The sequence below is a fragment of the Centruroides vittatus genome, unplaced genomic scaffold, assembly GCF_030686945.1.
Source record: "Centruroides vittatus isolate TY-2023 unplaced genomic scaffold, ASM3068694v2 scaffold_3046, whole genome shotgun sequence".
Lineage (NCBI taxonomy): Eukaryota > Metazoa > Arthropoda > Arachnida > Scorpiones > Buthidae > Centruroides > Centruroides vittatus.
In genome coordinates this window covers 1,441,656-1,455,109 of record NW_027122699.1, presented here as the reverse complement: position 1 = coordinate 1,455,109, position 13,454 = coordinate 1,441,656, and the positions used below count along the sequence as shown (strand labels likewise).

Sequence of the window (13,454 nt, the reverse complement as noted above, 5' to 3'; positions counted from 1 at the left end):
TCTTTAGTTTTTCTGACAATTAATTTCGTTAATTCCATTTTTAATTAAAAATTTACTGTAGCTCACCGATTTACTAAACAAGGGTAAACTAGAATTGGAGAAGCAGCACGAAGAAGTTAAGAGATCTTTCGACGAAGACAAAATTAAAGTAAGTCGGAACTATTGTCTAGCTAATAACTTTTTTTACTAAATCTCATTCATTCCACCCGACAGGCTTATGCAAAACTGCAAGAAGACTTCGAACAACGCTGTCTGCAGCTAACGAGAGAATACGAGAAGAGTCCCGTGTCCACCAGCTCGGAATCTCCCCACAGCACTCCCTTATGAAAGGTCGACTAATGGTCAGTTCTAGTATTAAATTTGATCGAACAGGGCAGAGGAGACTCTACACGTTCGCTATTTTAGTTCATATCTCTGATTTATTTACAGAAAACATTGATAATTTAAGCATTCCAGGTTTTGCTTAATGTAATTTTGGTGCTCACACACGAACAAGAAAGATTGGAGCAGGATACAGATCGCAGACATCTGTATAGTTTGAAATTTATTTAATGTGCCACGTCTGTTGATAAAAGAACAATTGTTTCATCTATGTATATATATATATATAAACTATATATACTTAAGTGTATTTTGTCTTAAAACAACAGCTTTTCTTTAAAAAACATAAAAAAATGATTGGATGGATATATAAAGTATACATTTATTGGTCATTTATTTTGCATATAATGAATCTATATATATATATATAAAAGAAAATGTATATTTTGTTGGTGTGCTCATCATCAGGGAATGATATTTTTCTTTATTTTCAATTGCATTTTTTGTAATTTCCACTTTATGAGAAGCGTGCGTAAATCGTTTACCGGAATAATTCCAAAAAAATTGCCTTGGGGATCAAGGCACCGGATGCGGAAAATGGGGGGTTTCTTCTCTTTTTAATGTCGTATCGTCCGAGAAAGTTAAAAACGATTGCATCTCTCGGCGACTATACTCATAATAACCGGTGTACATAAACATAGAAATATTCTTCCTCACGACATATATACTTATATATATATATATATAAGTGTATATGTAATACATTCCAAAAAAATTCTCCAAAAAAATACATTGTGTGTTTCTGATTTTCCTTCCCTCTGTAAGGGTGGCCAGAAGAGAAAGCCACACTTCCTGGCAAAGAAAAAAACATCATAGTTTACTGAAAAATAAACAAAAAATGTACAGTTAATTATGTGTTTGTACATAATTATGTGCTAATTACATTTATTAAAATGTAATAAATTCCAATATTGGGCCGTGTAACCTGTAAAATCATTCAAAAAATTAGTTTTATGCCATAGAAAAGCATTGATTAGAAGATAAAGCTCTAAAAGTACATGATACAAGAAGGTAATTGGGGAATGTTTTTTAGATTTTGTATATTTTAAAATCAACCCCAATGATTTTTTGAATTTTTTTTTATGTTATTATGATTTTACTGGAAAGTACTCAGGTGTTTAACAAAGTTATAGAGGCAAGTAAACTGTTATAATTGCACTATGGCTACACTGCCAAACTGTGATGTGTGTTGTTAATTGTTTTAAAAAGAATATATTTTGACCTTATCTTTCCTTCTTTTTATATAAATGTTCTTGAAAATCAGTGGCATTGTTGTTTTTTTGTCCGCAGACAATCCATGTACAGAGAGAAAGGAGCCTGAAAGTAAAAACAAAAAAAAAACAACACACCTCTATGCATCCTGAGTAATGCGTCCAAAAAATTGTCACGTGCGTGCTTCTGTATGTTGTATATAATAATCTAAAAACACAAAAATAAATGTTGTTGTTTGTTGTTGCTGTGGAGTTATCAGTTATTTCAAATGAATGTTAGCATTATTTTTTGGTTTGAAAATAAAATAAAATTGAAAAACTCAAATTTTTTTCTTTTATAAACAATTTTTCTTCTATTCAAATACAGTTTAAACTGTGTACTTACTTCTTGGTTTCTTTTTTTGTCAATAGATGGCAGGGCACGTTTAAATTTTAGTAAAAATGTAATCGCGTTTCTTTCTTTGCACGTGTTTATATGGTGGACTCTAACCTGTTGGCTTTTTCTCCTATGCGTGCCACCTAGCTATTATGCGAAGCGGTTTGTTCGATACACAAATCGGTCCAAAGCCTCCACGTGCGGCCAGTATATTGGCGTGAGCGAGCGGACAATGTTGAGGTCCAAAGACAGAGTTCTATTTAAGTCTTGGCGAGCCCCCGCGTACTGCGGGCAATTGAGCCAATAGTGTAAGGTACAGTACTTTGCGGAGCGCCGCAATGGGGGCAGTCGGGTGAGCCGCGCAGGCGCCGGGAGTGGAAGAATGTTTAATGAGATGAAATTTAGGGTACGTTCGTTAAGTCGAACGAGTTAAACGCGTTAGTAACGAATCGTTCGAAAAGTAGTAGTCTCGCTCAGTGCGCATGCTCCGCGGTGATGACGTATCGAACGAAACTCTAACGAAGCTCACGAAGGAAAGAGTTAGTTTACTTCGTTAAGAAAATGGCGCCCGACGATATCGATGTTTCTAGATCTACTCGAGTGTTTAAATTGTGAATTAAAAGGTGAAATGATTGAAATAACTCCATCCGAAGCAACCGAAGAAAATTATTTTGGATAAGTCTGCACTAGCAACATCCATATCTTCGATTTTAGAAACAGCCATTTAGTTATAACGAATCGTTCGAAAAGTCTAACTAAACAAGAATAACGATGACGTCATTCTCGTTTAACTCGTTTGACTTAACGAACGTACCCTTAGTATGTTTCAGAAATTCGTTTTCTTAGCTACAGATGGCAGTAGGTGTGTTTTAAAAGTAAAAATACCCACCGCCATCTAACTGTAACGAAATGAGTTAAATTTTTCTTACGTACGTAATTGTAATTATCAAACAGTATGTTGGTGCGTTGTTTTGAATTCTTACCAGTAGATGGCGATAGAAATACTTTTTAATATAATTACGAATATTAGTTTTACATTTTCATTTAAACATCGGTAAGGAAATCGTTTCTGTTTATAAAGTTTTTTATTATTTTATTTCATTTAAACATCGCCAGTTTTTCAAAATTAAGTACTAAATAAATTCAAGTTTATCGAAATTATACTGAATTAATAATTTATAAATTCAAATGTAAAAATTTCTTAAATTCTTTAAATCATAATTCAAATTAAAAAGTTTTATTAAAACATAAGATTTTAATTAATTAATTAAAATGAAAAGATAATATAAAATTAATTTCAAACTTCTTTGGTTTAATTATAAAAATAAATGACGTCATACCGTAATTTAAAATTTTAAACCAGACGATGAAAATTATTGTAAAATATACTTCAAAACGTAGAGATTAATTTTTAAAAATAAATTATTCGAATTCAACTAAAAATTGAATTAAAAAGATGTGAAAATCAAATAAATAAATAATTTGAATTCGTTAAATTGCAATCAACGTCATCTGCAAAAAACAAAATTAAACTTGTACTAAATAGAAAATAAATAAATCGAATTTATAAAAGTTTAAAATATTGAATAAGAGAAAATATTTCATGAATGGACACTTAAAAAAATAATAAAATTGAGGAAATCGTTTCTGTTTATAAAGTTTATTATTATTTTTATTTTTGAATAAACATCTCCTCCGACATTAGAATGAGCTCGCTCTTCTCGCTAGTAGCGATCCTGGCGGAGCTTGGCGGAACTAGCAGCACGGTTCGGATTATGGCTGTTGGTGGACGTGTTACGTGGAATTTAAACCGAGAAAGAAGTAAAAAAAAATTAGAGTAAGGTAAGAATTTTTGCATTTTTTCGTCATTTATACGAACGTAAACCTATTACAAGCGGTTAAAAATCAATTAATATAAATTATACCACTGTATTTTTAATTAATAGTCATTACCGGTGCTCGATCGATATAAATATTTAATTATATAAAATTTTAATAAAAATATGAAAATTTATAAGATTTTTTTAAGTTAAAAAAATGTGTAAATATCTTAAATTCGTCGATATAAAGAGTTAAATCGTAAAGAACATCAAGATGAGATCCGAGATGATGATGATGATGATGCCTCCTAACGACGGGTCCTTTGATATTTTATGAATTTGACGAGATAATTGAGGTTAAATATGAATAAATAACGACTAAATATGCAAAGAAAAGAGTTAGCGACACGAACTGATTAAAAAATTATTTTTTTTCTACTTATTTTCGGTGAAAGAGTCGATAGAATGCATTATATTATGATGATTATCTGGATGGGTACGAAGATGATAACGTGTTTTTATCTTTTATATTTCGATCTTGAAAATGTCGATCGATTTTCTGACACGGAGATTACTAATCTGCTAAATTTGAACGTTATTTACTTTATTCCACTTAGGCTATTTTTGATATATCGAATTTTTTCCATATTTTTTTTCATCTTCCTTCGTTCGATTGAACTGTGATGAACGGGATAAATGTAGTAGAGTTAATGCTTCCGCATCGTAAATTAATACAAATATCTAATTATAAATTGCTTAAATGGAGTCTAATGTATATTTTTTATCGAGTTTATTTCGATTTTTATCGGATTTATTCTTAAAATGTGGATATAAATCGCCATTTTGTTCTCATTTGCTTAATTTACTTTATCGTCCGAGTACGTTGCGGCTTCGACGGGGTTGGTGTATTTATACAAATATACGACGATAAATAGCTTATATGACGTTTAGTTTATACATTTTTTATTCGTTTCGGTCGTAAAATATGGACGAATATCGCCATTTTGTGTCAAATTTATACAATTTCGTCTCGTTTGCTGCTGCATCCGAACGTGTTGCGACTTCGAGAGGATCATCAATTTATATAAATATCTGATGATGAATATCATAAATCGTGCTTAAAGGTTTTTAACAGAATTTATTTTGTTTTTTTATCCGTATTAACCTTAAAATATGGATATACGGCGCCATTTATGTCCATTTACGCCATCGTACGAATGGTTAATTTCTAAGAATTTCAATGCACTTTCTCAGTTTAGAAATACGTAAATTAAATTTTGATTTAATTTTTTGATTCCGAAAGCGGTTTTTTAAATTGAATTATTAAGTTTTTTGTGTATATAACTCGTTTGTTATCCGAAAAAGTACAGAGAGACCAACTTATCCACTTCGTAACGCGATAATACTGTGATTATTGTAAAATTTAATCCTTCGACGTCGGTAAATCTAGATTAATTCACTAAAACAGCATTTTATTTTTAAATTTAAGCCGAAAGACGAGGGGGAAAAGAGAGAAAGTTATTCTTTCGGTAGCAGAATTCATTTTTGTATACAACAATTTTGTATGTTCTTTCCTTTGAAAGTGAAGTTGAATCTGTCAGAAACGGGAACAACGAAGTCATTTTTCATAGCAGAAATGGATCCACGCGTAACCATTTTGCAAAGAGATCGGATCACTTTGTAAACTCTTCCTTTTTTTTTCAAACAGGTTATCCTTTGATCAAACTAATTTTAAAATAAATCCATTGATTATATTACTTTAAATACAACCCTTTATATTATGATGAAATCCATAAATAAGTGTGTGAATTTTACTAGTGAATGAGTGAAGTGTTTTAAAGTGTTTAAATTCGCTCGAATTTAAGGAATTTTTTAAGTAAATAATTTAATTTTTCACAATACAAACGAAGTTTTTACTTTAATGTTTTTAAGACTCATTTTGTTAAGAATTAAAAAATTCTGAATTTTTTGAGTGCAAAATGTAAAATATTCTGTATTTACCCCGCATAAAAGCGCACATTTTTATGATAAATATGTGGGAAGATGCTCTAACTCCACAAAAAAAAAAAAAAAACGGTATACGTACATTCTAATAAAAACCTTTCTTGCAAAAAATCAATAAAAATACAAAGAAATTAGCAAATAATTCTTCGATACGTTTCTAAGAAGACACCGGATTTGTTATTTGTTTTTGGAAACATAATTTACAAAAAAAAACTTTTTAATGCGGTTTATTACGAACGAAAACCTCATTTATTAAACCATATTTTGCGTATTTTATTTGTATTTTTGGATCTCGTTCAATGCCACACTCGTGGATTTTTTCGAAAGGGGAGCCGAGCCATTAATTAATTTCCGATATTTATTCTTTATTTTAAATTTTAAAATGAAAGAAAAATGAATTTTGCTTATTTAAAAAGTCACCCTTTCGTTTCGGGATATTTCTCTAAAATTAACGGCTCCCTTCAAAAAAGAAACTCGGATTCCTCCGATGCTACGCGTATTTAGGTTATGCCAGTTATCTGGCATTGACCCAAAAAGGAATGAAAGGAAATATTAACTTTATTCATAAATCTCGGTTCCTAATTTTTCCAAAAAATCGCTTATTTTGCCAACAGTTTCTGTAAAAAATCGACTCTTCAAACCGAATAGACTTCGTGCCCCTTCCCGTCGTGAACCGGTGTTGCATTATTCACGTGTTTTCGGACATTTTTATTTAATTTTCGGAATTCCAAATATTTTTACCAGAAACTTCGATTTGTAATTTTCTAAAAATTCGGTCATTTTGCCAAAAAAAAAAAAAAAATCCAACCGTTCGGACAGGTTACGATCTACGCCGTTCTTACTCCAGACACGTTTTATGCACTTCTACTCGCACGTCGTCGGATTTTTTAGAATTTCAAAAGAATATTTCGACTTTTTAGAACGTCTGTTAACAATTTTAAAGTCATCGGATTTTCTAGAAAGTTCGGAACATTTTTTTTTAATTTTAGTTTTTTAGAATACCAAAAATTCAAGCAAAAGGTCTGGATCTTCAATATTTTTCTATAAAAAAAGAAAAGCTTAATTTTATTAAAATATTCTTATATTATAGAATAACCCCGAGAAATACAAAATTTTGATTCGATTTTCTGTATTCTTTTAGTTTTTCTTGATTTTTTGGGAATTTAATTTTCGCTTAAACGTCATTTTCTTCGATCTTCGGTATCCGGATAATCGATCGTAACGATTGTGATTTTTGACAATGATTTAACAAGAGCGAAAAAAGAAAAAAAATTTTAAATGATCAATCGCTCGGTAGATAAAAGTCTTTTTTAAAGATTAAAATCGATTTTTTTGGATTTTCTTCCGATCTCGATTCGTGTAACCCGGATTAATTCGTTAATTTGAACGAAATTCGTCGGCTCGACGAGATTTTTTAGAATTTTGAAGCTCGTGCCGTATATTTTTTTTAAGAAAAATCGAGAGAAAATAAAGAATAAGTGTTTAAAAAAATACCGAATAGTTGATTTTCTAAGAAATTTTTTAGAAATTTCGAACGAAAAGTAATTGAATTTTAGGAGAGAAGCTTCGGTTTCGCCGGAAAAAGTCGAAGAAAATCAACCGAATTTTCTGCCAAGTTTTTAAGCTGTCGAAAAATAATTAAATTGAAATTTTCAAGCCAATTCGAAGAAAATTGTCGACAGTTTAAAAGACGAAATCGAATGAGAAAATTCCGAGATTTTCGTGATTTTAAGCTAGAAAAAGTCGAAGATAAAATTTTAATAATTTAAAATTAAAAAGTAAAAATCGTCGAAAAACCGCAAATCTTGTTTTAATTTCTTTTAGTAAGAAAAATAAAATGTCGAACATTCGCAAAATTGTCGAAAGATTTCTTTGAAAAGATCCGAGAGAATATCGAGTTTTGATGTAAGAGAAAAGCCGAAAAAAGTTGGAAATTTCGTTAAATGGCCGAAAATCTTTAAAAAGTTTTAAGATGTGTGAAAAAGTGTTGGAAAATATTGAAAAACAACCGAAAAAATTGTTCAAAAAAGGCAGCGTTAAAAATCTGAAGAAAGTGTCGAAGAATAATAAACGACCGATAATTTAATTGTTTCGTCGTTTGTTACGACGAAATTAAAAGAAATTCGCCATTTGCATAAATTCCGGTGTCCAAAAAATAACTTTACAATCGAAACGAATACAAAGAGAAGAAATCGGTAAAGTACGTTCTTCCCTCGAAAATAAAGCGAAGGAATGCATTTGTATTTTTTTCAAAAAATACAATTTTTCCAGTTTGCGGGGAGGAAAAATACACAAAAAAAGTAAAAATAGTAATTAAAAATTGATTAGTTTTGAGAGACGAGCCGTAACTAATCAATAATTTGCTCCTTAATTATGTCCGAAGAGGTAATTAAATCTTATATAATTCGTTAGCAATCCGTAGCTCGCGGGCGACGGGTTGATATTTATAAATACTTAAAAATAGAAAAAGGAATAATCGACCTTTACTTCGCACCACACCGATCGAGAAATTATTTATAAATAAGTAATAAACCGTTTAAAAATAATTGCTTGGCTAATTTTAATTTTCGTTTTCCTCAACCGGTAGCCGGCGAGCGCGCGGATGGTAGAAGCTATAAAATCCCAATCGCTACTTACTAAATTTTAACCCAGTTTCGAGGAATTAAAATATTAAATACTTTTTAGAAATTTTTTAAATTTGTTCTTCCTCGGACCGTAACCCACGAACTATCGGTCGAGAAGCGAATGTACAGATAAATCGAAGTGGTACTTACCAACCTTTAACCTGCGGTCTACCGGTTGAGGAATTAACGTGACTTTTAGAATAAAGTGGGTCGCGTATAACAAATTCCGTTTGTTTAATATTTGTTTTTTAATACTTGTTTTTTTAATACTTGTTTAGATAATTTAGAATAAAAATGTGAGTAGATTTCTTAGTTATTATATTTTTTTTTATTTTTTTTTGAACAGCTTATTCATCAAAATTAAAGCTTGGTAATCCTATCTGCTAATGGAATTAAAAGAAACTTTATGGGTTTCTTTCTTACATATATTGTTTACAGCTTACTTAAAAAGATTATGCATAAGATGGAGTCCAATTAGATGAGAAGGGGGCAAGATGACCAAGGCTTTCGACTTTCACTGGCGTGTGCAAGTACCTGAATTATTACTGAATGGATGCAACTTCGATCTGTGGGAAGAGGTGAGGAGATTTCCTTTCTTCTTTCTCTAAAAAAACGCATTTAAATTTTTTACAAGACTAATTCTTTGACGTTTGTACAGCTTTTATTGTCGCAGCTGCGGTCGTTCCTGTTTTATTGATACAGGTTCCGTCCTTCGCTTCGCACAAAATCTATTTTTTAGACGATGTTCTATGATAAAATTTTGAATTTCCTTGTTGTAATTATCATAAAATTTCTCTTGTTTAAACAAAAAAAAAGTTAAAACATTTCTAAATCAAAAAACTCCCAGCAACGAGTTGCGTAGCTTTCCCCGCAGAAGAGTTAAAATTATGCCTGGCGCCGTCTGAGATTTTATTTTAAAACCTTTTATATTATTAATTATTATAAAGTGGCAAAATGCTTAATTTCGAGGGTAGAGACGAGTTTTATTAAACAAAAAAAGATGTAAATTCTAATAACCAGTAAAATCTACGTCCGACTTCACTCCAGATATGACACGTGACTCACTCTATCTCTCTTCTCCCTCGACCTTTAACCACCAAAATTTAATACCGTCGATTCTTCTAATACGCAAATTTCCCTGCCAAATGTCGTAAATTTTCGACCAAAGGCACGGGAGTTATTATGCTTGAAAGTGGGTGAACAAAATCGTGTTCCACACACACTACACACTCATACACACATACTGTACGTACAGAAAAAAGTGCCCAATTTTTTGCATTTCTCAACGTTTTGAGGTTCCCCGAATTCCAAAATGTAAAATCTTGAAGGGTCATTTTTTGACCCTCGCCATACATTTCCCCGTTGCATGTATAACATCCGGGAGAGTAAATATTAATAGATGTTTTAGACGTGCACGTTCGTGTTGTCTTCGCGAAAAACCCGAATAAAGAAGCTAAAAAAAATTAAAATATATGACTTTTTTTGTAAATTTATAAATCGTTTTATTTTTTAGGAAAAAGAACAACTTGTTTACGAACAGAATGCATTTGTTAGAGTTGACGAATTCGGCTTTTTTATTTACTGGAAGAGCGAAGGAAAAGTAAGTGTCACGCTTTATATTAAATTACTTTTTAGAGATGTTTAGAAAGTCGGATTAATTATTTAAGGGCATTTAAACTATCGTAAACTACCTTCTAGCAGTGTCGTTATTTTAGTTTCTGTAAGATTCTACGAGCTCGTACGAACAGACCTTTAGACGGTCGGAGGAAATATTGAATTTCTGAACGATTTTACTGATAGACAGATGGAATTTAATAATTATTTAACGAGAAAAACTTAAAATATGTTTAAAATATTCTGAAAATCTGGTTTCATAGAAAAACTTCGCTCTTACAGAGTTACATTATTTACGAAAAATCCGATTTTAATCCTCCGAAAATAAGTAAAGATAGGGATGATTTTAAGGAAACATCTGTTAAATTATGTGCATTTTTAACAAAATTGGATAAATATTTTAAATTTATTTTATTTATTTTAATACGTTGCATTATGTTAAAAAAGCACTGATATCTTCTGTGATTTCTTGAATAATAATGGTTTATTCTATGAAGAGCGGCATCTGTCACGCGATGTTTTGATGTTAAGAAAGTAATTTCGAGGTTAGAAAGATGGAAAAAACACGCGATTCAAGGTTATTAAATGAAGAAACACGCGTTAAATAACTGTTCTAAATTACTATTACTTCTACTCCGCTCTCTCCTCCCAAATGCGCTTCAAGAAATTCATTTTGTTTTTAGATTGAAACTGGACACCGATGCAACTTTTCTTCTTTCTGAATGGAACAAACGTTCTCTCGAATTGATAAATATTCATATTTTAAAACGGAATAAAGATATTGTGCTGAAGATGTAATTTCGTTGACGGTCTGATAAGCGAGAAGAAACGCGGAGCCGAAAAACAGCCATTGACGACACGAGCCTTTTCCCTCGCTTTCGCTTTATTAAGCGTGAATGGACGAATTCGTATCTTTAATGTAAATTAAATTCAAAAAGATGTGACGATTTTTTGAATTTCGTGATACGTCGAGGGAGGGAAGTAATGATATTAGAAGATATTTCGGCAAAATGGTGTTTTATAATTATGACACGCACGTACACTCTCCCGTGACACGCTGGCATTCTTATGATTAAGGATATGAGCTCGTTATGAAAAATGCTGTTAAAATTGGAGTCGATTTATTATTTTAAGCCAAATTTTTCGATTGTTTAGTCGACGATCTCCATTTTTAGAATACCGAAAAAGGCGACGTACGTTTGGCTATCGTTTAGGTCGCGATATATTGGTTTGGTCGGAAATATTATTCCGAAACAAATTTCCAGTAATAAATTTAAATATATTGATTTTAACAATAAGATTTATCGTAAAATCTCTACATGTGACGGCAAATTACTTCTTCCCGAATGCTTTTATGTCGCTTAAAATATATGTTGAATTTGTAAGATAAATACATTAATAGAATAAAATATACGTAATAATAATAAAATTTATATATTTTTTAATAAAATGTACATACTTATATGCCATAAATTATTATTATTATTTATTCTACGCCAACCCAGTTTCTATTTTTGATGATAATGCATAAAAAGTTTCAAATCGATAGCTGGCGACACTTTCGCGAAGATTTAAAAAATTATTTAGAAACGAGCTAGATATTAAAATATTATAATATTATTATTACTATTTAATATCTTTTATAAATAAAATATAAATTAGAAGAAACATATATTTATTATCGTTTTCAGCTGTTTTATAAGTAAATTTTTGTTTATTGTACTGTATCTTAAAAAAAATTATCTCCGCAAGGCGCCACCAATTGGGAAAAAAACGAATTAAGTATACAGACAGACGACAAAATGTCGTCTGCTTATCGATATATATATATTTTTTTTTTCTAGTGTTTAATCTTTGATTTAGTTATTATATTGTATAAATGAAACGAAACGATTTTTACCTTTAGGACGGTCAGTCGTTGGAATTAACGCAAGTGAACGATATCAGGCAAGGCGGAATACCAAAGGTGAAAGAGATTTTAATTATTAATTTATTAACATTTATTGATTATTTTAAATATAGTCGGTTAAATCAATAAAGAATGTTTCTTTCCATCGCAATAAATTGCCAGAGGATATCTTTTCTGATGTGACATTGGTCTGTCTGTCTTTTCTTAACTTGACAAAGTGTTTCTCCAATATATTGGATATAGGAAAAAACATAAAAATCATCATTACTCCTTCTTCGCTTGTACACACGACAAACTCTTACTTAAATTTACATACGTTGTAGCTGGATAACTCCATTTTATATGTTAATAAGTGCAATTATCCAGTTATATGTTGTGTATATATATATAATTTTATTGATTTTATATAATCTCAGGTGACCGAATAAATAATGTCTTGTTGAAATCTGAATAAAAGTGCTTGCATTTTTTGTTTAAAGTTTTATTTATTAAAATATTCACCTTTACATTTAATTATAGTTTCTGAACGGGAAGGCAGTTTGAAAATACCATTTTTGGCATTAAAATTCAGTCACTTCCTCTATACGAGTGATTTGTAAATTGTTTTTCACGCGTATGATTGTTTAAAGTACAAAAGTGTGGTAATCCGACGGAGATAAGTCGGCAGAATACGAAGGATGAGATAAAAGTTCTTATCCCAATTGCATTATTTTGTTTCTTGTAATCGCCACAATGTGCGGGTGAGCGTTATCTTGTAAAGAACAAAAACACCTCGACGATTCGCCAGAGATGGCTGTTTTAGCATTAATTTGTCGTGTGCTCGTTGTGCGAGGATTTGACCAACGTTTGAGTATTCGTGACAAACGTAATTTCTTTTTAGGGAGTTCTTCGAATCATTTATAAAAATGGTATTTTCAAACTTCCCTTCTGTTTAGAAAGTGTAATTGAATGTAAAGGTAAATATTTTGACGAATAAAATTATTTTAAACAAAAAAATACAAACATTTTTAGTCATATTTCAAAAACGGCATTATTTATTTAGCTACCTGATACTGTATATATGCATGCATTTTGGGTCAAATTGCTTTATATTTTATATAAGACAAACTCTTATCTAAATTTACACATTTTACAAGTTGTTGCAATTGGATAACTAAGTTTATATATGTAAAGGGTAGCCCAAAAGTTAATAATTGTAAATACTAAATTGATGACAACAGAAATCACACTGCAGAGAGAAATATTCACCACTTTATGGCATTCTGTGTTCCATACCCGAAGGTGAGCTATAAAATGAGTTGAAAACTTTTGTGAATATTTAAATAAATCTTTTTTCGGCGGTCATAAGGCGGTTAAGTATATTTGTTGGCTAAATTGATGTTTTGTTCGAGTTTACGTTATTACTGATACTTTGCAAAAATTGTTCAAAATGAGATCCCTCCTTGTTACATATACAAATTACAACGCTTTGATATATTCTCGTAAAGTGAATGGCTTGCAGACAATGCGGTTATT

The 13,454-nt window shown here is 30.8% G+C and overlaps 2 protein-coding genes across 6 annotated transcripts in view; both read left to right on the top strand.

Moving 5' to 3' along the window:
* LOC136988103 (1-phosphatidylinositol 4,5-bisphosphate phosphodiesterase classes I and II-like) overlaps positions 1 to 1,836 on the top strand; it is a 56,174-nt gene extending 54,338 nt beyond the window's left edge. For 4 of the 5 annotated variants that reach the window (XM_067285917.1, XM_067285918.1, XM_067285915.1 and 1 more), the window contains 3 exons: positions 62 to 148; positions 214 to 341; positions 430 to 1,836. In XM_067285917.1, coding sequence (XP_067142018.1) covers positions 62 to 148; positions 214 to 327 — 201 coding nt within the window. In that variant the 3' untranslated portion in view covers positions 328 to 341; positions 430 to 1,836. The remainder of the gene's footprint in view (positions 1 to 61; positions 149 to 213; positions 342 to 429) is intronic. The other variant, XM_067285916.1, reaches the window with a different exon arrangement.
* Positions 1,837 to 3,708: 1,872 nt separating this feature from the next.
* LOC136988111 (1-phosphatidylinositol 4,5-bisphosphate phosphodiesterase-like) overlaps positions 3,709 to 13,454 on the top strand; it is a 36,650-nt gene continuing 26,904 nt past the window's right edge. Inside the window, 4 exon segments of the mRNA XM_067285933.1 lie at positions 3,709 to 3,810; positions 8,763 to 8,994; positions 9,930 to 10,016; positions 11,937 to 11,996. Coding sequence (XP_067142034.1) covers positions 8,911 to 8,994; positions 9,930 to 10,016; positions 11,937 to 11,996 — 231 coding nt within the window. The 5' untranslated portion in view covers positions 3,709 to 3,810; positions 8,763 to 8,910.